The 22,236-nt window shown below is 41.2% G+C and overlaps 1 protein-coding gene across 3 annotated transcripts in view; it reads right to left on the bottom strand.

Moving 5' to 3' along the window:
• The window catches only part of CENPU (centromere protein U), a 32,653-nt gene that overhangs the window by 3,022 nt on the left and 7,395 nt on the right, over positions 1–22,236 (bottom strand). Inside the window, exons 4-12 of one of the 3 annotated variants that reach the window (XM_085001036.1) lie at positions 17,600–17,705; positions 15,544–15,604; positions 14,448–14,666; positions 10,210–10,279; positions 7,924–7,996; positions 3,592–3,670; positions 3,326–3,373; positions 2,200–2,261; positions 201–357 (exon numbers count right to left, since the gene is read on the bottom strand). In XM_085001036.1, coding sequence (XP_084857162.1) covers positions 201–357; positions 2,200–2,261; positions 3,326–3,373; positions 3,592–3,670; positions 7,924–7,996; positions 10,210–10,279; positions 14,448–14,666; positions 15,544–15,604; positions 17,600–17,705 — 875 coding nt within the window. Of the gene's footprint in view, positions 1–200; positions 358–2,199; positions 2,262–3,325; positions 3,374–3,591; positions 3,671–7,923; positions 8,033–10,209; positions 10,280–14,447; positions 14,667–15,543; positions 15,605–17,599; positions 17,706–22,236 lie in introns of all 3 variants that reach the window. The other 2 variants (XM_003133338.6, XM_013984043.3) reach the window with 2 other exon arrangements.

Consider the following 22,236-nt stretch of genomic DNA (forward strand, 5'->3'; position numbering starts at 1 on the left):
GTCACCTGAGACTTTTTACTCCTCTAGCCTCAATTAGCTAAAGGAATGATGATGTAAGTAATTTTCACCAATTTATAGTGATCTTGCTTTGGGTAGACACTAACATTGCACCTCCATTTCTTTCCTCAAAGCTCTGGTACTTTAGCCTGCAAATACCCTGTAACTTCTCAAGCACAGTGAAAAGTAAAGATTGAAGTTACCATTTCCTTTGCATTTGGTTCTTTCTCTTGAATATCTGAATAATCTTGATGAAGCTGTTTTAAATTGGACAAGAAATATGCTGCATTCTTAAGGGAAGATTTTCTCTCCTTAAGTTCATCATACTTTATTTGTAGTTGTTGCAGCTCTGGTTCTAACCTAAAACAAAAAAAATATATTTTTTCCCCAGAATAAATGACAAAGTATAACAGTAGCCTATAGTGTATGAGACAGTATATGTATGTATACTAAGGGGAAGTAAGAAAAAAAGTGAACTAATGATTTAGGATATCTTCAGCTGTGAAATGATCAATGTGAAAGATTCTAGATTTCAATTTAAAATACAGAAAGGATTAAATATAACACACAGTGAGTTCTTAGCAATGACACTCACAGAAGAATGACTTCCATATCCTAAAATTCTTGAAGTCATTTTTAGAGTCTTGCAAATTACTGAATTAAAATGTACTGGGGTAAACATTTTCACGCCTCAGGCAGAAGTAGACAGGCACTGCAGTTAAAAAGCGTGGATAAAAACCTTTCCCTTTGCCCTCCTTCCTCTTATTGAAATTTTGTCTATTTGCCAAAGTCTAATAAAACCAGTGGAAAAACTATCAGAGTGCCTGGATGAAAATGTGTAACCCTGGACAGCCTGCTTTCTGTCTCACTGGCTTAGTTTCTTAACCTATAAAATAAAAAGGGGCAACTTGGCTTTTATGGACCAATACATAAAAAAGAATGGGGAGAGGCTGTCAACTTTTTATTCTCACAAATAGAGATATAAAAAGCAACTGTCCTCGAACATCATTTTATAAAAGAAAAGCGCTCTTAACAGTTCCTTACACTGAACAAGTGCTGTGCTGTCAGGGTTGTGGGCAAGGGTGCGAGGTTTGGAGCCAGTCTGTAGATACCAGCTCCCCACTTCCTAGGCGAGTGGCTAAAGGTAAGCTACCTCCCTGGGCCTTAGGTTTTTCTCATGGAAGGTTAAAATAACAATACCCTGCATTTGTTTTTTTCTATGCATTTTCAAAACATACTTATCAACTTCAAAACTCTATCTAGAAAAGGAACAAGAGGCTGATCCCTAAGACAGATCTGAGTCTTATACAGGCAAAGAAATTACCTCACAGAGTTAGGATGATGATTAATGAGTTAATAAAGCATTTTAGTGCCCAGCACACACAACAGCCAACACTTTAAAAAGCCTCGCGTCATTATTATCTCATTTTGGCCTGGGCCAGTGAAAGCTTTCAGCAAAGGGCTGGACAACAAACTTCTCCCTCTCCTAAACTTCTATGGCAGTCTCTTCTTTAAAACTTATTCATAGGTTGTACTTTCTCTTAATACCACTTTCTTGGGCTGTTTTCAAACTCCTTAAGAGTAAAGAGTAGACCTGCTGCTGATGCTTTACTACCAACCCTCCAGCTCACACAACAGTCCTGTCTGTAGGGAAGACCGCAGAAATACTAGCTGGTTGACCAGCTGATTGGGTTCTAGTCTTCCTAACCAGACCACAGAGACAGCCTGGTGGAAGTTCTCCTGGCCCAGTAGTGGGAAATGGAATCATGTGGCGCCATGCCACGGTATACGTTTCAGTAACATTAATGAACACTTAATTCTCACGATGCCCTGTGAGGTGTAGTCATTATGCTCATTTAAAAATAGGGTAACAGCTTAAGTAACTTGCCTAAGGTTGCACAGCCAGTAAGTGGTATGGCCTAGATTCAAACCCAGGCAGTCTAGTTCTAGAGTTCATGCATGAATTCTCTCATCAGGCTGCCCCATCAGGCCAGGATTGAGAGATCAGATGTGGGACAGATTAGTCCTGAGTTCTCCTTTGCCAAAAGCTTCTCTACTCCACAGCATAATCTGCCTTCACTGATCTTCCAACATCAAAGAAAACCTGGGACTTAAATGCAACACAGCACTAGCTCTCTTATGCTATATCCTAATCAAATCCTTCTAGTTAAGTTCTCAAAGTACATTCGATATTTATCTTACCGAAGCAGTTCATCCTGGACTTCAATCAAACGCTGCCGTTTCTTTTCGATATCTGAAATCATCTAAGAAAAACACTTTATTATAATTTTGTAAAGATTAATCTTGTAAAATATTTGAGCACTGCTTATACACTGTGCCAGGTATTGGAAATAAAGTGGGGAAAAAAGACAAACCCCATTCTTATCATCACTAGAACTTTGGTCTAATATGGAAGATAGACATTACGTACAAACAGGATATATTACAACTTGTGATATTTGCCATAAAGGAAAAGAACAGGGGTATCCACTTCAGGACGGCTGTGAAGAGAAGTGGGGCCAGATCTTTATTACCCTATGAACGATAAGGGAATCTCAATTTTATCTAGGTACACTAGGAAAATATTGAAGCAGGGGAATGTCATGATACAGTTTGTTTTAAAGAACATTTCAACCCAAATAAATTGTATTATATCAGTGGTCACTTTTAGTGACTATGTAATATTCCACTGTCAGATATTCACTTCCTGCCTGTTTATAAGAACTACAAAATTGACCAAGAAGACATTGAAACTGAAAAATAACAAAGACTTCTATCACCAGAGAGAAAAATATAAACATTTCAAACCCATTTCTATTATAAATGAAGAGAGGGTGCTGTGCTTCTACATGTGGGTTCATGCAAGTTTAGAGCTGGCACATTGGACGTCGCGTGGTCCAGCTACAAACAGAGGGGCAAGGAGGGCCCCCTGGTTCCTGGCTTGTTTATCCTTCCCTCCCTGTACAGTACTTTGAAAGTAGCAGAACAAGAAAGGAGGGCTCCCGACCCTTAACCCAGGATTCTTCCCAAGCTGTCCCTTTACCTGGGACATGAGAGGACGTGAGACAGTTCTTTACTCTGAAAGGTTTTGTTTTTGACACAATAGTGACAAATATACATTACTTAGAATACTTACCAGTGGTCATTTAGGGCTTTAGAGCCATTTTTAGGCTGACTAGGATCCCCATTCCTTAGCTGGTAGAAACAGTGCTCACCTCATCAGTCACCATAGCAACCAAATTAAAACCCTGACTAAAAAGATAAACAATTAACCCTACATACATGTGTGTTCTTTAGGACTATGTTTCATGTTGCACAAATGATTTACCTTAGCCTTCTTCCTTTTGAGAGTTTGCAGCATCTGGACTTCTTTAAGCTACACAAAGCAAAAAATAAATATTTGCATGTATTTTCCAGAGTTAAATGTTTATCCGTTTACAGTATATCATGTCTAGTTTAAAAACACGTGAAATGGATCGTTCTGAGTTCTTTACACATTGCCAGCAAGTGAGTACAAGCTTTTCCAGGATACAGTATGCTGCTCAAGATTAGTACAAAATACAAGGACCAACAAATTAATGTCCATATACTTACCATTTTGATGAGTTGTTCTTTCAAATTAGAATGAAATTTGTTGATAGCTTCCTTACAAATTCTAGAATCTATTTTTTGTCTATGGCAGAATAAAAAAAAAAAGTCAAGTTAGGTATTAAAAATAAAGGATTTTGAAAGCTGTATTTCGCTTGTGTAGCACATCCATAGACACACATAAGTAAGCAGAAGCCAGCCATCCAGTTCTTCAACATCCATAAAGCTGGAGTTCCCATCATGGCTCAGCAGTAGTGACCTTGACTAGTATCCTGAGGACAAGGGTTTGATCCCTGGCCTCACTCAGTGGGTTAAGTATCCGGTGATGCCATGAACTGTGGTATAGGTCACAGATGCCACTCGGATCCAGTGTTGCTGTGGCTGTGGTGTAGGCCAGCAGCCGTAGCTCCAATTCGACCCCGAGCCTGGGAACTTCCATATGCTGCAGTGTGGCCCTAAGAAGATTTAAAAAACAAAAACAAAAAACAAAACAAAACAACCTATAAAGCTGACCCAAAGAAAGTGGTTCCTGTCATCGGGGAGAAAAGAACCCAGCCCCCCAGTATGGCTTACTCAGCTGGACACAGACCCACAGTGACTACTCAAGTGGCAGCACTCTGTCAGAGCAGCAGCTAGACCCCTACGCTGCCTCAACCCAGTGGGATACTACTATTGAAAGTGTGCTTCTATTTTTAAAATTTTTTTATTTTTTGTCCTTTGTCCTTTTTAGGGCCGTACCCACTGCATATGGAGGTTCCTAGGCTAGGGGTCTAATCGGAGCTGTAGCCACCGGCCTATGCCAGAGCCACAGCCACATGAGATCCAAGCCGCGTCTGCCACCTACACCACAGCTCACAGCAACACCGGATCCTTAACCCACTGAGCAAGGCCAGGGATTGAATCCGCAACCTCATGGTTCCTAGTCGGATTTGTTTCCACTGCGCCACAACGGGAACTCTGCTTTTAATTGAAGATAGATCTCTTGTATAAGTGACAGTTTGTCATATAGTTATTTTTTCCTTGGGGCAAATCTATGAGGAAAAGTCACCCCAGAGAAGGGGACTAAGCTTAATTCTTCAGAAGCTAAGCATAAGAGAAGGCCTATACTTTTGAATACATATTTTTGTAGAAGTTCTCATTAAAACAAAAAAAGTTCAAAAAGTATTTCTCGTGGCATCAGAAGATGGTTGAATGGGAAGGCCCTGATCTCATTCCCCCACAGGGAAACCAGCTTAACTACACAGCCCAAAAACCTTTATGAGACATCCAGAAACCAGTTAAGAAGTTGCAGTGCCCTGGCAGGTTCAAATCAAGAACCCAAGTTAAAACAGCTCAGTGAAGCCATTTCACATCAACTGTGACAGCCCTTCCACAGAATTAAAAACTTTCTAGGAATTATAAACATGATGGGGTTTGGGGTGGGGGAAGGGAGGGAAAAAACAAGATATGAGAGCTGACCAAAGTTGTAATCTCATTGGTGGGGAGTTATAAATTCTATTTTTTTAGAAGTTATATAGGATGTGGAGTTCCTGTTGTGGCTCAGTGGAAACAAATCTGACTAGTATCCGTTAAGATCACAGGTTCAATCCCTGGCCTCACTCAGTGGGTTAAGGATTTGGTGTTGCTGTCAGCTGTGGTGTAGGGTCACAGACGCAGCTTGGATGTTGTTGTGGTTTGGGCTTGATATATTCTCCCAAATATATTGATAGTTAAATGTAAATGGACTAAGGTCAACTGAAATTCAAAGATGGACACACTGACTGGATTTAAAGATTTTATACAGGACTTCCTGTTGTGGCGCAGCAGAAATGAATCTGACTAGGAACCATGAGGTTGCAGGCTCGATCCCTGATCTCACTCAGTGGGTTAAGGATCCAGCATTGCCGTGAGCTGTGGTGTAGTTTGCAGACTTGGCTCAGATCTGGTGTTGCTGTGGCTCTGCAGCAACTACAGCTACAGCTCTGATTAGACCCCCTAGCCTGGGAACCTCCTGGCCCTAAAAAGACAAAAGACAAAATAAATAAATAAAGATTTTATACAAAATAAAGTTATTCTCCCAAGGCAACAGAAATAAAAGCAAAAATAAACCAATGGGACCTAATCAAACTGACAAGCTTTTGCACAGTGAAGGAAACCATAAAAAACACCCCAAAAAGACAGCTTACAGAATGGGAGAAAATAGTTTCAAATGATACAACCTACAAGGGCTTCATCTCTAAAATATACAAGCAGCTTATACAACTCAACAGCAAAAAAGCCAACAACCCAATTGAAAAATAGGCCAAAGACCTGAATAGATTATCTCTCCAAAGAAGATATACAGGTGGCCAACAAGCCCATGAAAAAATGCTCATCACTGACTATTAGCGAAATGCAAATCAAAACCACACCTCTCACCAGTTAGAGTGGCCATCATTAACAAGTCCACAAATAACAAATGCTGGAGAGGGTGTGGAGAAAAGGGAACCCTCCTGTGCTGTTGGTGGAAATGTAAATTGGTACAATGACTATACTATGGAGAACAGTATGAAGGTACCTTAGAAATCTATCCATAGAACTACATTTGGCCCAGCAATCCCACTCTTGGTATATATCCAGACAAAACTTCCCTTGAAAAAGACACATGCACCCGTATGCTCATTGCAGCACTATTCACAATAGCCAAGACATGGAAACAACCCAGATGTCCACTGAAAGATGACTGGACTAAGAAGATGTGATATATATACACAATGGAGTACTACACAGCCATAAAAAGGAACAAAATGCCATTTGCAGCAACTTGGTTGGAATTAGAGACTCTCATACTAAGTGAAATAAGTCAGAAAGAGACAGACAACTACTATATATCACTTATATCTGGAATCTAATATACAGCACAAGTGAACCTTTCCACAGAAAAGAAAATCATGGACTTGGAGAACACTTGTGGTTGCCAAGGGGGAGAGGGAGGGAAGGGGAGGGAGTTTGAGGGATTGGGAATTTGGGGTTAGTAGAGGCAAACTCTTGCCTTTGGAATAGATAAGCAATGAGATCCTGCCGTATAGCACTGGGAACTGTATCTAGTCATTTAAGATGGAGCATGATAATGTGAGAAAAAAGAATGTATGTGTGACTGGGTCACCTTGCTGTACAGTAGAAAACTGACAGAATACTGTAAACCAGCTATAATGGGAAAAAAAATCATTAAAACAAAGTTATAAGGTGAGGCAAAGCTTAGAAGTAAAAGAAGGTTAAAGGAATATAAAATCTGGCAATTATTAGCAAAAGAAATCTAGTGACATATTAATATCAGATAAAATAGATTTTAAGACATGGAGTTCCAGCTGTGGCTCAGCGGTAACGAACCCGACTAGTATCCATGAGGACGTGGGTTCGATCCCTGGCCTTGCTCAATGGGTTAAGGATCCGGTGTTGCCATGAGCTGTGGTGTAGCTCGCAGATGCAGCTCAGATCCTCCGTGGCTGTGGCTGAGGCGTAGGCCGGCAGCTGCAACTCAGATCTGACCCTTAGCCTGGGAACTTAGATATGCTGCAGGTGCAGCCCTAGAAAGCAAAACAAACAAACAAAAAATTTAAGACCAAAAAAGGATTTTTTGGAATGGAAAGAGTCACTGCATAGGATAAAATGTTCCAGCTAAAAAAGCAATCTTAAACATGATGTCTTAAGAAAATAATCTCTCTATATAAAATAGCATGAATTGACAGAGGTACCAGGAAAAAAAATGAATACTGATTCTGCATAGATCCAATAACTAGAATCTATGTAGACCTACTAATTATAGAGATTCCCCACAGATTATGTGCTAGGCCATAAAGGAGGCCTCTATATTTCAAAAATAGGTATCACCAGTCCATGGAATTTGACCATAGCTATTTTAGAATGTTAATACAGGAGTTCCGTTGTGGCTCGGTGGAAACGAATCCAACTAGGAACCATGAGGTTGCGGGTTCGATCCCTGGCCTTGCTCAGTGGGTTAAGGATCCGGTGTTGCCATGAGCTGTGGTGTAGGTCGCAGATACGGCTCAGATCTGACATTGCTGTGGCTCTAGTGTAGGCCGGTGGCTACAGCTCTGATTGGATCCCTAGCCCGGGAACCTCCATGTGCTGTGGGTGCGGCCATAGAAAAGACAAAAAAAGACTGTTAATACAAAAATATAACTCAAAAAAATCACATATTTTGACATACAAAAACATACAGGATTAAAGAAAACAATTACAATGGAAATGTAAAACTGAATGATAAGGAAAACACTACATAGCAAAAGCTGTGGGGTGAGCACAAGTGCTGCTTCAAGGGACATTTATTAGGTATGTAGATCACATCAAAAGACTTACTTATACTCTAGGATGATGTTCTCAAATGCAGACAAAACAACATCTAAGTCCACGATGTCACTGGTTTTCTTTTCTTTTAAACACCAAATAGGTACACAGTCAGAAGTATCTAGAACATTTGGATAAGTCAATTTAATACAATGATTATCAAACACTTAGCTCCAGGTCCAGGGTTCTGAGAGCCTATAAAAATAGTTCTACCATATTGCTAAAAAGAGCAAGCTTTTGAAGAAGCCCAAGGGGGACATGCTCACTTCCTCTCCCAGTCAGTCCTCACCCCCTAACTGCCTTGTCCTTGGTGCTACCACTTCTGCTGAAGCGGCCTAAAGCACTGCTGCCTTTTAATTACCTTGCTGTGCCTTTAATCATCTGCTCTTAGCAAACATGCCTCGTGACTGAGAGCTTTGTTACCTGTCTTTTCTTAGTTTTAATCTATGTAATAGGCCACTTCTAGAACACATGAAGGTTACTGAGTGTACTGATAGCTGCAGTATAATATATGAGAGATTAATTATGATACACTTGTGAGCATACTATTATACATCCATTAAAAGTACTCCAGGAGGAGTTCCCGTCGTGGCGCAGTGGTTAACGAATCCGACTAGGAACCATGAGGTTGCGGGTTTGATCCCTGGCCTTGCTCAGCAGGTTAAGGATCTGGCATTGCCATAAGCTGTGGCATAGGCTGCAGACACAGCTCTGATCCCGAGTTGCTGTGGCTCTGGCGTAGGCCAGCAGCTGTAGCTCCAATTCGACCCCTAGCCTGGGAACCTCCCTATGCCGCAGGAGCACCCCAAGAAATGGCAAAAAGACAAAAAAAAAAAAAAAAAAAGTACTTAATAACAAGGATATGTGCCCAATGAGGGTGAGAAAAGCTCAGCAAAACTCTTGAAGAGTAGGAGTTCCCGTCATGGCGCAGTGGTTAATGAGTCCGACTAGGAACCATGAGGTTGTGGGTTCGATCCCCGGCCTTGCTCAGTGGGTTAAGGATCCGGCATTGCTGTGAGCTGTGGTGTGAGTCGCAGACGCAGCTCGGATCCCTCATTGCTGTGGCTCTGGCGAAGGCCAGCAGCTACAGCTCTGATTAGACCCCTAGCCTGGGAATCTCCATATGTCGCGGGAGTGGCCCTAGAAAAGGCAAAAAGACCAAAAAAAAAAAAAAAAAAAGGCTTTAAGAGTATAGACCAAAAAGCATGGCAGTTATTTTGGGGCAAGGGAATTGTTTAAGTGGTTTTATCTTCCCTTCCATGCCCTTGAACTTTTCTTTTTTTTTTTTTTTTTTTGTCTTTTTTTTGCTATTTCTTGGGCCGCTCCTGCGGCATATGGAGGTTCCCAGGCTAGGGGTCTAATCAGAGCTGTGGCCGCCAGCCTACGCCAGAGCCACAGCAATGCAGGATCCGAGCCGCATCTGCAACCTACACCACAGCTCATGGCAACTCCAGATCGTTAATCCACTGAGCAAGGGCAGGGACCGAACCCGCAACCTCTTGGTTCCTAGTCGGATTCGTTAACCACTGCGCCACGACGGGAACTCCGAACTTTTCTAAAATAAACATTTCTATATAAGAAAAATAGAAAACTTGTCTTTTAAAAGAATTGGAGAAAATGCTTTATGTTCCTCCCATTTTTCAATAAACTCTGTGTGTCAATAAAAATAATGTAAAATGACATGGATGAACCTCAGAAAGTTATGCTAAGTGAAAAAAGCCTTCTATAAAAGAGTATATACGATGATGTACGAAAAGAGGATACACCATGGGACAAAAATTAAGAGATTAATTGACAGATGCTAAGTACAATAAATTTTTTAACAGTAAAATCTTGGTAGTAAATGAATATGTACTGTAAAATTATTTTTCCTTTGTTGTATGTTGAAAATGCTCATTATGTTAGAAAAATCAGCTCCTCCAAAGTCATATTTTTAAAGTGACAATTTTATATACTTAAATTTACTACTGTATCAAATTAAGAAATATATTTTAAAAAAATTCTTGGACTTCCTGTTGTGGCTCAGTGGTAACGAATCTGACTGGTATCCATGAAGATGTGGGTTTGATCCCTGGCCTCGATCCAGCATTGCTGTGACCAGTAGCATAGATCACAGACACGACTTGGATTTGGCAATGCTGTGGCTGTGGTGTAGGCCAGCAGTTGCAGCTCTGATTCAACCCCTAGCCTGGGAATTTCCATATGCCACAAGTGTGGCCTTAAAAAGTAAAACAAAAACAAAAACAAAAAAACCCCCCAAAAAACTTGAATGACTAAGTATAAAGCAATATTCTGTACCCAAGTCTTTGGCTTCATTTCTTGATTTCTTCCTTTTGCCATGAGACATCTTCTCCTTTCTCTGAGTTTTCTAAAAGAAAACAAAAAAAAACAGCAAAGATTTTCATTTGAGAAAAGCTTCTCTTAAAACATATGAATTAAAAAGACTATTATCAGACACTGTATTTTAGCTACAATTCCCATTTCATTCTAAGTTAATATATCAGTTAATTATATAAATTATCTAAATTAAGGAAACATTGAAAAAAATTATTGCCTCAAAATAAAATTTTTTTTTTTGGTCTTTTTGTCCTTTTAGGGCTGCACCCGAGGCATATGGAGGTTTCCAGGCTAGGGGTCAAATCGGAGCTGTAGCTCCTGGCCTACACCACAGCCACAGTGACGGCAGATACGAGCCACATCTGTGACCTACACCAGAGTTCAAGGCAACACCGGATCCTTAACTCACTAAAAGTGAGGCCAGGGATCAAACCTGCAATCTCATGGTTCCTAGTGGGATTCGTTTCCGCTGCGCCACGACAGGAACTCCTCAAAATAAAAATTAAAACTTCTGGTTGGCTTGTAAAAATGGATGCCTTGAAGTAAATTAAATTTTGATTATTTAAGGTAATAATGCATGGAATCAGCTCAATTTCCACCCCAAGCCATGACAAAGTAACAGCTTCTGACTAGCTCACTTGCCATAAACAACCATAAAGAGGGAGCGGGGACTCCCTCAGCTGTCCTTGGATAACAGACAGGACAAGACTGGGAAGCCCAGAAGGTGAGCCCCATGAATGCCTCCCCCACCCCCACGGCAGAGGACAACTTTGGACAGCAGCACAGCCAGCCAGGTCCTACAGAGTGGCAATCCTCTCCACCAAAGGGACAGATCCAGAATGCGGCAGCCGAAGCTCTTGCAACAAGCTGCTCAGAGGACAACACTGGAAGTCTGGGTCGGGGCGGGGGGTCCCCAGAGTCCTTGACCACCTACTCCATGGTGAGGCTACAAAGAGTATGCTGGGCTGTGGCTACCATGGGATTAAGAACATAACAGGTAACAAGGGACCAGAAATTCTGGGGGAAATTAGATGTAGCAAATGCAGAGACCTGTTAATAGCTAGTTAACAGCTATCTATCCAAGTGAGCTAGACCCTAACTTAGGAGTAAGAACTGCTCTAGACCATGCAATCCCTAACAGGGTGAGAATGTCCCCAAGGGGGCCTGCCAAAGACTCTTAGATGTTACACGGGTTTGTGAGCTGCCAAGCACATAAATAGATACATAGTATATTCATGGTATTAAGATTAGGAGGTAAAAATGTCTAAAAAGGCTTTCTAGGGAGGACAACAATGAAAGGAGTTGAGACACCCTGCCCTAGAGTAAGGGCTACTCTGCCCAACCCTAACAAAGCCTGACACCATCTCTGGTCAGATTCACCAGCGAGGCAGGTCTGGTCAGCAAGTGTAATTCCTCCCCTGAGTGAGGGTAGATCCTGTGATTATGATGAGACAGTCACTCCCTGGCTTAGGTTACGTAAGATGCTCCCACAGCAGACTGCAGAGAGCGCCTCTGGCTGGCTTTGAAGACATCAGCTGCCACAGCGTGACAGGGCAAAGCGACGAGGACCTAAGGGGAGCCTCTAGTTGCTGAGCATGACCCCCAGCTTCAACTAGAGAGGAAACAAGAACCTCAGGCCTGCAACAGCAAGGATTAGTGTTCTACTACCAGCCGGCACGATCAACTGAGATTTCAGTCTTGGCCAGCACCTTGACTCCAGTACATGAGACCCAGAGCAGGGAATCTGGCTGAGGTGAGCCTGGACTTCTGACCTATAACAACTGTGATGTATAAATGTACTGTCTGAAGCCACAAAATTTGTGGCAACTGGTTATGCACAAATGAAAACTAATACAGAGGTCGAGTCCCACTGAATTAGAGGGGCTTGGAAGATATCTTGGGCTTTCCATAAACCAACCCTAACAAAGGATAAAACCACACCTACAGAAGTTCAAGACAAGCAGTCAGTAATCAAACTACCTATTAGAATGGAAGTCAATGTTCAGAAGAAAACAGAATTCAAAATCTCAATAACCTATTAACAACAGTAAGCAATACACAATTCCAAAGTACTGGATTGAAAATGTTACACAAAAAACGTGATCTAGGAGTTCCCATTGTGGCTCAGCAGTTAACAAACCCGACTAGCATCCATGAGGACGCAGGTTCGATCCCTGGCCTCACTCAGTGGGTTAAGGATACAGTGTTGCCCTGAGCTGTGGTGTAGGTCACAGATGCGACTCAGATCCTGAATTGCTGTGGCTGTGGTGTAGGCCAGTAGCTACAGTTCTGATTCGACCCCTAGCCTGGGAACCTCCATATGCTGCAGGTGCGGCCCTAAAAGACGAAAAAAAAAAAAAACCAACAAAAAAAATGTAATCTATAGTTAAGACACAAAAAGTTCTCGAAAGAAACTGACATTGAGGTAGCCCAGATCCAGTCATTCCTCGATATCCAAGGAATATGGCTCTAGGATCCTCCACAGATACCACATCCGATCATGTTGAAATCTCTTATATAAAATATATAACCTATAAACCTCCTCCCATAAACTTTAAATCATCTCTAGATTACTTATAATACCTGATATGATATAAATGCTATGTAAGTAGCTATAAATACTATGTAGTCGATGGTGCTTAGCAAATGCAACTTTTCTTTTGGAACTTTCTAGAATTTTTTTTTTAAATTTTCCAAATATTTTCTATCTGCGGTTGGTTGAATCTGTGGATGTGGAAGCTGCAGATATGGAAGGCTGACTACCTGCTTTGGAAAACAAAGACTTTAAAGCAGCTATCATAAATATGTTCAAAGAAGGAAATGACGGTCTTAATGATTAAGAAGATAGGGAATCTCAGCCAAGAAATAGAAATTACTAAAAAAAAAAGAAACCAGAAATTCTAGACCCAAAAGCAGACTACTAAAAAGGAAAAGCCACTGGATGGTGGTTTAGTTTCCTTGGGTTTTTGCTATAAGTTACCACAACTTGGTGGCTTAAAACAACAGAAATTTCTTCTTCAACAGTTTTGAAGTTCAGAAGCCTAAATCTATTGCATTGGCCCCAAATCAAGGTGCTGGCATATTACAACACATTTAAGGCTTGATTAAAAAATACTGTATGTGCTTGGGTTATGGGATGGAAATCCTGTGAAATTGGATTGTTATGATCATTATACATCTACAGATGTGATAAATTCATTTGAGTAATTAAAAAAAAATAAAAATAAAAAATACTATATGTCAAGAATCCTAAAACAACACATATGACCCAGAAATCTTATCATAGCAATTTTTTTTAAGGAAATGATCAAGAACATGCACAAAGACTTAGGTTAAAAAAAAAAAATTCATCAAAACACTTAAATTTTTTAAATTGTAATTCTTCATTAGTAAGAAATTAACTAAACTATGGCACCTTCATGAATGAAATGTCACGCATTAAAATGGTATGGTTGGAGTTCCCATTGTGGCTCAGTGGGTTAAGAATCTAACTAGTATCCCGGGTTCAATCCCTGGCCTCGCTCAATGGGTTAAGGATCCAGCGTTACCGTGAACTGTGGTGTAGGCCAGCAGCTGTAGCTCTGATTAGTTTCCTAGCCTCGGAACCTCCACATGCTGCAGGTGCGGCCCTAAAAAGAGAACAACAGCAGCAAAAAATGGTATGTAAAATACTTAATGACCAGGATGCGGTTCCACATAGGATGAGAAAAGCTCAGTAAAGAACTGTAAGATGCGCTGGTTATTTTGCAGTGATGGGATTATAGGTGATTTTATCTTCCTTTTCATACCTTCCAAATTTTCTACAATAAACATTTTTATAATTAAAAAAATACGGAGTTCCTGTCGTGGCGCAGGGGAAATCAATCTGACTCCATGAAGTTGTGGGTTCAATCCCTGGCCTCACTCAGTGGGTTAAGAATCCGGTGCTGCCGTGAACTCTTGCATAGGTCGCAGACACGGCTCAGATCCCGAGTTGCTGCGGCTCTGGTGTAGGCCAGCGGCTATAGCTCCGATTGGACCCCTAGCCTGGGAACCTCCATGTGTGGCCCTAAAAAAAAAAAAAAAAAAAAAAAAAAAAAAATTATATATATATAAAACTTATCTTCTAAAAGTGAAGGAAAAAGAAAATGTTTTCCTCCTAAACATTTTCAGTCAACTTTTTTTTTCCTTCTCCAGGGAGTTGGTAGATGGTCTCTTACCAGAATCTCTTTTTCAACAGAGGACTCAGCATTCAGGGGTGCTGTCTTTTTAGGAGGAACTGATTCAGCTGGTTTCTCGGAAAGTTCTGAAGATGCCGTTGCTGCAACAGCTTCATGCTGTTGTGTGCTTATGTTCTCTGCTGGTTTAATTTTTCTTCTTACATCACTTTCTTCAGTGCTTTCAGATTCATCACTAATGGGCTTAAGTTTTCTTCCCGGCTATGTCAAGAAAACAGCATTACTGTTTAGAAAATACAAATGCTATCATTCTTATTGTGTTAAAAGATAACCATAAAATCCACATTTCCTTTTTTTTTTCTTTTTTTTAGGGCTGCACCCCCGGCATATGGAGGTTCCCAGACTAGAGGTCAAATTGGAGCTATAGCCTCTGGCCTATGACACAGCCACAGCCATGTCAGATCCAAGCTGCGTCTGCAGCCTACACCACAGCTCACAGGAATGCTGATCCTTAACCCCCTGAGCGAGGCCAGGGATTGAACCTGCGTCCTCATGGATGCTAGTCAGATTCGTTTCCGCTGAGCCACAAAGGGAACTCCCCACATTTGTTATCTATAAACTTCAAGACTGAACATAATAGGAAGATGGTGACGTGATTAATAGATAGGATGAGAAATCAGTACAAAGAGTTCCAAAAACATCACCCTGCCTTTGTAAATCACCATCTAAACATATTATGTGAACACTATGAAAATTGACAAGGTACACAGAAATCTGAGATCTTTGTAAAGAAAAACACTTCAAGGAGGTCTCCTGTGGCGTAGTAGGTTAAGGATCTGGCATTGTTACTGAAGTGGCTCAGGTCGCTGGTGTACACAGGTTTGATCCCTGGACCAGGAATTTCTACATGCCACATGCTGCCCAAAAAACCCCACTTCAGATATAAAAACATTTCATGTTTTATTTAAAATTATCTTCGAAAACAATACTTTAGGAAAATTGTCACTACAGAACATTTTCTCTCTTTGCATCCAAACAAGCTATGAAATATTTACACATTTCTCCTACTTGCATCCAATTTAAATAGGTTATGCAGTATCTTACAAATTAAGATAGCAAAGAGAACACGCCTACATACCTTCTTTGCACTAATTTTCACAGACTCGTTTTCACTTTCTTCAATTTCAGACGTGTCTGAACTGTAGCAAAAAACAATCAGTATCTTGCACACATTTCATCTTTATTCACATATGTTTGAAAAGGTGCTCATCCAACAAGAAACCAAACGCAAGTTAATGAAATTTCCCACTTGGCACAGGTGGGCCAGCCACCTCCTCAGACTTACTGGTCGCCTCCCACACATCCCCCATCCCAGGCCAGTCCTCCATCCCAGGCCACGTAGGTTTAATGCCGGCAGGCAAGTGAGGGATGGGTGATGATGGAGAGGAGCCAAAGACCTGATTATTAACCGTTTTCTATTTTTTATTTATTTATTTATTTTTGTCTTTTGTCTTTTTGTTGTTGTTGTTGTTGCTATTTCTTGGGCCGCTCCCGCGGCATATGGAGGTTCCCATGCTAGGGGTTGAATCGGAGCTGTAGCCACCAGCCAACGCCAGAGCCACAGCAACGCGGGATCCGAGCTGCGTCTTCGACCTACACCACAGCTCACGGCAACGCCGGATCGTTAACCCACTGAGCAAGGGCAGGGACCGAACCCGCAACCTCATGGTTCCTAGTCGGATTCGTTGACCACTGCGCCAGGACGGGAACTCCCCGTTTTCTATTTTTAAACCATGTGAATGCATCACCTAAACAAAAAATCCTCCTTGAAAAAGTACACACCACTATTTAAAATGAAGTGTGTGGTTTTCCAAATATTTGGCTTTTGTTACTGATTATCAACATCTAGAAAAACTGGAGTTTTCCCAAAACTGGTGGCAGAGAACCCCAGAGAGATGTCCTAATGCAGATTTCTGCCTGAGTGGAATGGAATTTTGTTTTGTTTTGTTTTTTGCTTTTTAAGGCTGCACCTGAGGCATATGGAGGTTCCCAGGCTAGAGGTTCAATCAGAGCTGTAGTCACTGGCCTATACCACAGCCACAGCAACACCAGATCTGAGTCACATTTGCAACCTACACCACAGCTCATGGCAAGGCTGGATCCTTAACCCACTGAGCAAGGCCAGGGATCGAACCCACGACCTCATGGTTACTAGTTGGATTCATCTCCACTGTGCCACTAATGGGAACTCTGGGATGTTTGTTTTGAAATGCAGTTTTGTTACTCTCAAAACACAGTAACTAGAACTGACCTAATAGAGGGCCTTAAGTCAAGGGTTTGCTCTAGCTCCATAATTTATCATTAGTACTACAGCTATGGAAGAGTTCTTCATACATAATGTGTTCGCAAGTTGTCTCTAGGGTCATTTTTACAAGATTTCTCTGATCCAGGCCTTCACATCAATCTGTAAAACTGAAACCCAGGCTCCTTAGAGACAATAGCTGAGATTAACAATAGCATTTGTGTTTCCTCTGGGATTACCAGCCCGTCTCCCCCATTCCCAACTTGCACTCAAGACCATTTCTCTCATGATAATTAAGATAACCTGTAAATTAAAGGGACATCTCAAAATCACCTAAAATTCTATGCTCATAAAACCTTTCCCTCTCCTTACTTGTCTTATCTCAAAGCTAAGCCACCACACTGGCAAGTTTTCTCAAAGGATAATCAGATGTTAGTTATAGCTACTATAAAGTGATGTCGGAGTTCCCATCATGCTCAGTGGTTAACGAATCCGACTAGGAACCATGAGGTTGCAGGTTCGATCCCTGGCCTTGCTCAGTGGGTTAAAGACCCGGCGTTGCCATGAGCTGTGGTGTAGGTCGCAGACGCAACTCGGATCCCCCGTTGCTATGGCTGTGGCGTAGGCCGGCGGCTACAGCTCCAATTAGACTCCTAGCCTGGGAACCTCCATATGCCGTGGGAGCAGCCCTAGAAAAGGCAAAAAAGACAAAAAAAAAAAAACAAAAACAAAAACTCAAAAATTAAGTTTTTATGACCCAGTGCTCTTGAGGAAAAACAAAAGTTGGCTCAGAAGATCTTTCGAAAGCTTTAGTTCTATAAGCTTTTTCTTAAAGAGCATCCCAGAAGTCCCAGCAACCATGAACAAGTAACTGCTTGAGATCTACCCATACCTGCTTCTCGCTTCTTTTCCTTGAGGCGTTGAGGGGAGAGATGGCCCGACGTGTCTGGAGAATTCTTCTTCGTCAGCATAGATTGCAGTGCTGTGTAAAGGAGGGTCTACAAAAGATGGTTTTGAAAAGGGCATTTAGAAATCTGTCAGGGCAGCACTCAAGTTTGTTCTCCTTTACACTGAAGTACAAAACAACGTTTGTGTCAATGGCTAACAAAATCAATCACACCTCCTCCTACCTTGATCTCCTACCTCGACAAGAAAAAAAAGTAAACCATTCCACCAATACACACGTGGATAGGTGTCAATTATAACCTTACTGTTCTCATAGTATATGGAAACTTTTTTTTTTCTTTTGGCTGCGCCTACAGCATTTGTTAAGTGCTCAGACTAGGAATCGAATCTGAGGCACAGCTGCGACCCGTGCCGCAGCTGCAGCAATGCCGGACCATGAACCCACTGCACCACGGGGGTAACTCCTGTTATATGGAAACTTTTAAATGAACTAGCAGGTAAACATAAAGGGGGGGTGTGTGTGTGACATTCTTCCCGCACCTGATGGAGCGTCACCCATCTACCTGGGAGACCACTGCACTACCTGTAAACCCTGAGGCTTGATGCTAGTACGTTTGTGGATGACCCGCCCTTTGGGGAGGGCGCCCTTCCTCCCTCTCTCTGCAGTGCTCAAGCCCTCAGCTAAGCAGAAGTTAACCTGAATGAGGCAAAAGACAGAGAGGAGACCAAATGACCTTGGGGGGAAGACACACGGAAGAGGTGGCTCTGACTGGCTGGCCTTGTGACCGGGGACGGGATGGGCCAGGAGTGTGGGGGGACTTGCTGAAGGACGCCCAGTAAGAGCCAAGCACCCATTTCCTCGGTCTTTAGCGTGAGTGCACCAACTTAAACATGGTTTCAGATAAACAGCTGTGTGTATGATGAACAGAGCAACTGCACAATTTAAAAGTCAGTAACATACTTTGTATTGGCCACCACTAGGCAAAGGGGTTTATTTACTTCACTGCTGTGAACACTAAGGAAAAAAAGAAAACTAGAGCAATTCCGCATGTAACAAGTCATACAAACTGGACCCTTGCTGTTCAACAAAAAGATAAATAGCCAATTTCGAAGTGAGTAAAGGATATAAGTAAATGCTTCTTTGAAGAAGATACAGTTGTACCACTTTGTTTTATTGCGCTTTGCAGATACTGCCATGTTTTATGCATTGAAGATCTGTGGCAACATTGCATTGTCAGATGATGGCTAGCATTTTTTAGCAGTTTGTGTATGTGTGTGTGTGTGTATGTGTTTTGTTTTTGCCCTGCCCATGGCATGCAAAAGTTCAGAAGCCCTGGGATCAAACCCACACTACAGCAGTGACAATGCTGAATCCTTAACCACTAGGCCACCAGGGAACTCCACAACAAAACATTTTTATAATTAAGGTGTATATATTGTTTTATTAGACATAATACTATTGCAGTATAACCATAACTTTTTGTGTGAGTGACTTTATTGTATTATGGCAGTGGTTTGGAACAGAACCTGCAATGTCTCCACGGTTTGCCTGTGTGCAGATGGCCAAAAAGCACACTGGAAAGTGCTCAACATCATTAGGGGAAATACAGCTCAAAAGCACACTGAGACACCACTTCACGTCCATTTGGATGGCTATTATCAAAAAAGCCAGAGAACAAGCACTGGTGAAGATGTGGAGAAATTAGAATCCTTGTGCACTGCTCATTGGAATAAAAATGGTGCAATTCCTCAAAAAAAAAAAAAAAATCACAGAATTACCACAGGATCCAGCAATTCCACTTCTGGTCATATCCCAAAAGATGGGAAAGCAGGACTGGAACAGATATTTGCACACCATGTTCAGAGCAGCATTACTCGTAACAGTCAAAAGGCAGAAGCAACCCAAGTGTCCACGGACAGCTGAATGGATCAGAAAATTCAGTATATACATCAAATGCATATACCACACATTTTAAAAGGAAATTCTGACACATGCTACAACATGGGTGAACTTTAAAGACATAATGCTAAGTGAAAACAAAAGGCCAAATATTGTATGACTCTGTCACATGAGGCATCTAGGGTGGTCAGATGCATGGAGAGCTGGAGGAGGGAGTGGGGAATGAGGAGCCTTTGTCTTGTACTCCACGGGTACAGAGTTTCATTTAGGGGAAATAACAAAGTCTGGAGATGGCTGGTGCTGATGCTCGGCCAGCAATGTGCTAGTACATACTTAATGCCACAGAACTGACACTTTGAAATGATTAAAATAGTAAATTTTATGTTCTGTATATTTAACCACACAAACACAGTGAGATGCCACTTCACACCCACGGGGATGGCTAGAACCAGATGATAACAAGATTGACAGGGATGTGGAGAAACTGGAACCTTCTATACAGCTGGTGGGAATGCAAATGGTGCAGCTGCTGTGTGAACAGTTCCTCAAAAAGCCGAAGCAGAATCACCGTATGACTTAGGTGAACAGTCACCCCCTGTATCCACGCTGCAGACTCAACCAACCATGGACTGAAATAATTGAAAAAGAAAAAAATTCCACAATGTTTCAAAAAGCAAAACTCAAATTCACTGCACACGGGCAACTATTTAGGTAGCATTTATATTGTATTCGGTATTATAATTAACCTAGAGAAGATTTATAGGGTACAGGAGGATGTGCACAGGTTAGATGCAAACACCATGCCGTCTTATAGAAGGACTTCAGCATCCTGGGACTCTGGTATCCAAGGCAGTTCCTGGAACCAGTGCCCTGTGGATACTGAAGGATGACTGAACACCCAAGAGCCATGAAAACACATGTCCATATAAAAAGCTTACCCATGAATGTTCACAGCAGGATAACTCCTAAGCCCAGAACGTGGAAACAATGCAAATGTACATCAACTGATGAATGGATATGAAAATGAGGTACATCCAAACAATGGATTATTCAGCTATAAAGATTTTTTAGGAATGAAGTACTGATACTTACTAACACAGAGATGAACCTTGAAAATACTACACTAAGTGAAAGAAATCAGTCACAAATGACCATACAGGATATGACTGTATTTAAATGAAATGTCCAAAATAGGCAGATCCATAGAGACAGGAAGTAGATTTTGTGGTTGCCAGGGGCTGGGAGGAAGAATAGGGAGTGACTACTACTGGATATGGAATAGGGGGTTCCCGTGCGGCTAAGAGGGCTAAGGATCCAGTGTTGTCACTGTAGGGGCTAGGTTTCTGCTATGGCATGGGTTCACTCCCTAGCCCAGGAACTTAATCACAAGGATTATCAGCCCACTGAGGGTGAGAAAAGCTCCCTAAAAGGATTGAAGCATACAGACCAAAATGCATGGTAGTTATTTTGGGGTAGGGGAATTTTAGGCGGTTTTATCTTCTTTTCTATGCCTTTGCAGTTTTCTAAAACAAACATTTCTGTAATAAGAAAAACATGAAAAGAATTGAAGAGAGAAAAGGCTTTATTTTCCTTCCAAACATTTTTCAATAAACTCTGTGTGTCAATAAAAATAATGTAAAATGACATGGATGAACCTCAGAAAGTTATGCTGAGTGAAAAAAGCCTTCTATAAAAGAGTGTATACCATGGGACAAAAATTAAAATAGATTAATGGACAAGTGCCAAAGTATAATAAATTTTAACAGTAAAATCTAGGTCCAAAGTAAATGAATATGCATTATAAAATTACTTTTCCTTTGTTGTATGTTGAAAATTTTCATGATAGATGTTGGAAAAATCAGTTCCTCCAAAGTCACATTAACTTAAGTGATAATTTTATATACTTAAATTGATTACTTTATATATTTTTTAAAAAGAAATTCTTGAATGACTAAGTATAAAACACTATTGCTGTGGGTATGGCCAAAAAAATGTTCTGAAATAGAAAATGGTGATGGTTGTACAATTTTTTTGACTACACTAAAACTGAATTGAACTGTATACCTTAAAAGGGCAAATTTTATGGTAAGTGAATTACATCTCAATTTTAAAAGTTAATTTCTGGAGTTCCCATTGTAGCTCAGTGGAAACGAATCTGACTAGCATCCATGAGGATGCAGGTTCGATCCCTGGCCTCACTCAGTGGGTTAGGGATCTGGCGTTGTTGTGGCATAGGCCAGCGGCTACAGCTCCAATTTGACCCCTAGCCTGGAAACTTCATTAATTTCTTTTAGATTCGGATCTTTTACATTTAGATTTCTTTAGATAAATAATTAAAACATTTTTATCACAGCATAATAAAAAGTATACTCTGGTAATGCTTACCACTTTTCACCTTATAAAATGCACTATTTTCTTTTATTAACAAAAATTAAATGACAAATATTGATACCAAATTAAAAATTCGTTAGAAGGTGTATGTTTTCAAAATTCCTCTAAGACTTATTCCAGCAGAAACATCTGACCCTGCTGTTCTAGATGTGGGGCCAGGCACATGGCACTTTCTGTATCATTTGTGGCCTCTGGAGTGGCCAGTGATATACCAGGACACACCAGTGACACACCAGCAGAGTAGTCCCATGTGGACAAGTCACACGCCCCTGGTCAGCCAGGTACCAGCCCTGTCTTCTGGACACTCTGAGAAACAAGGTGACACTCTCCTG

Source organism: Sus scrofa, chromosome 15, assembly GCF_054392235.1.
Source record: "Sus scrofa isolate SSC_HxYL_T2T_F1_AM1 chromosome 15, Sscrofa_HxYL_maternal_Yorkshire_Landrace_v2.0, whole genome shotgun sequence".
NCBI classification, from domain to species: domain Eukaryota; kingdom Metazoa; phylum Chordata; class Mammalia; order Artiodactyla; family Suidae; genus Sus; species Sus scrofa.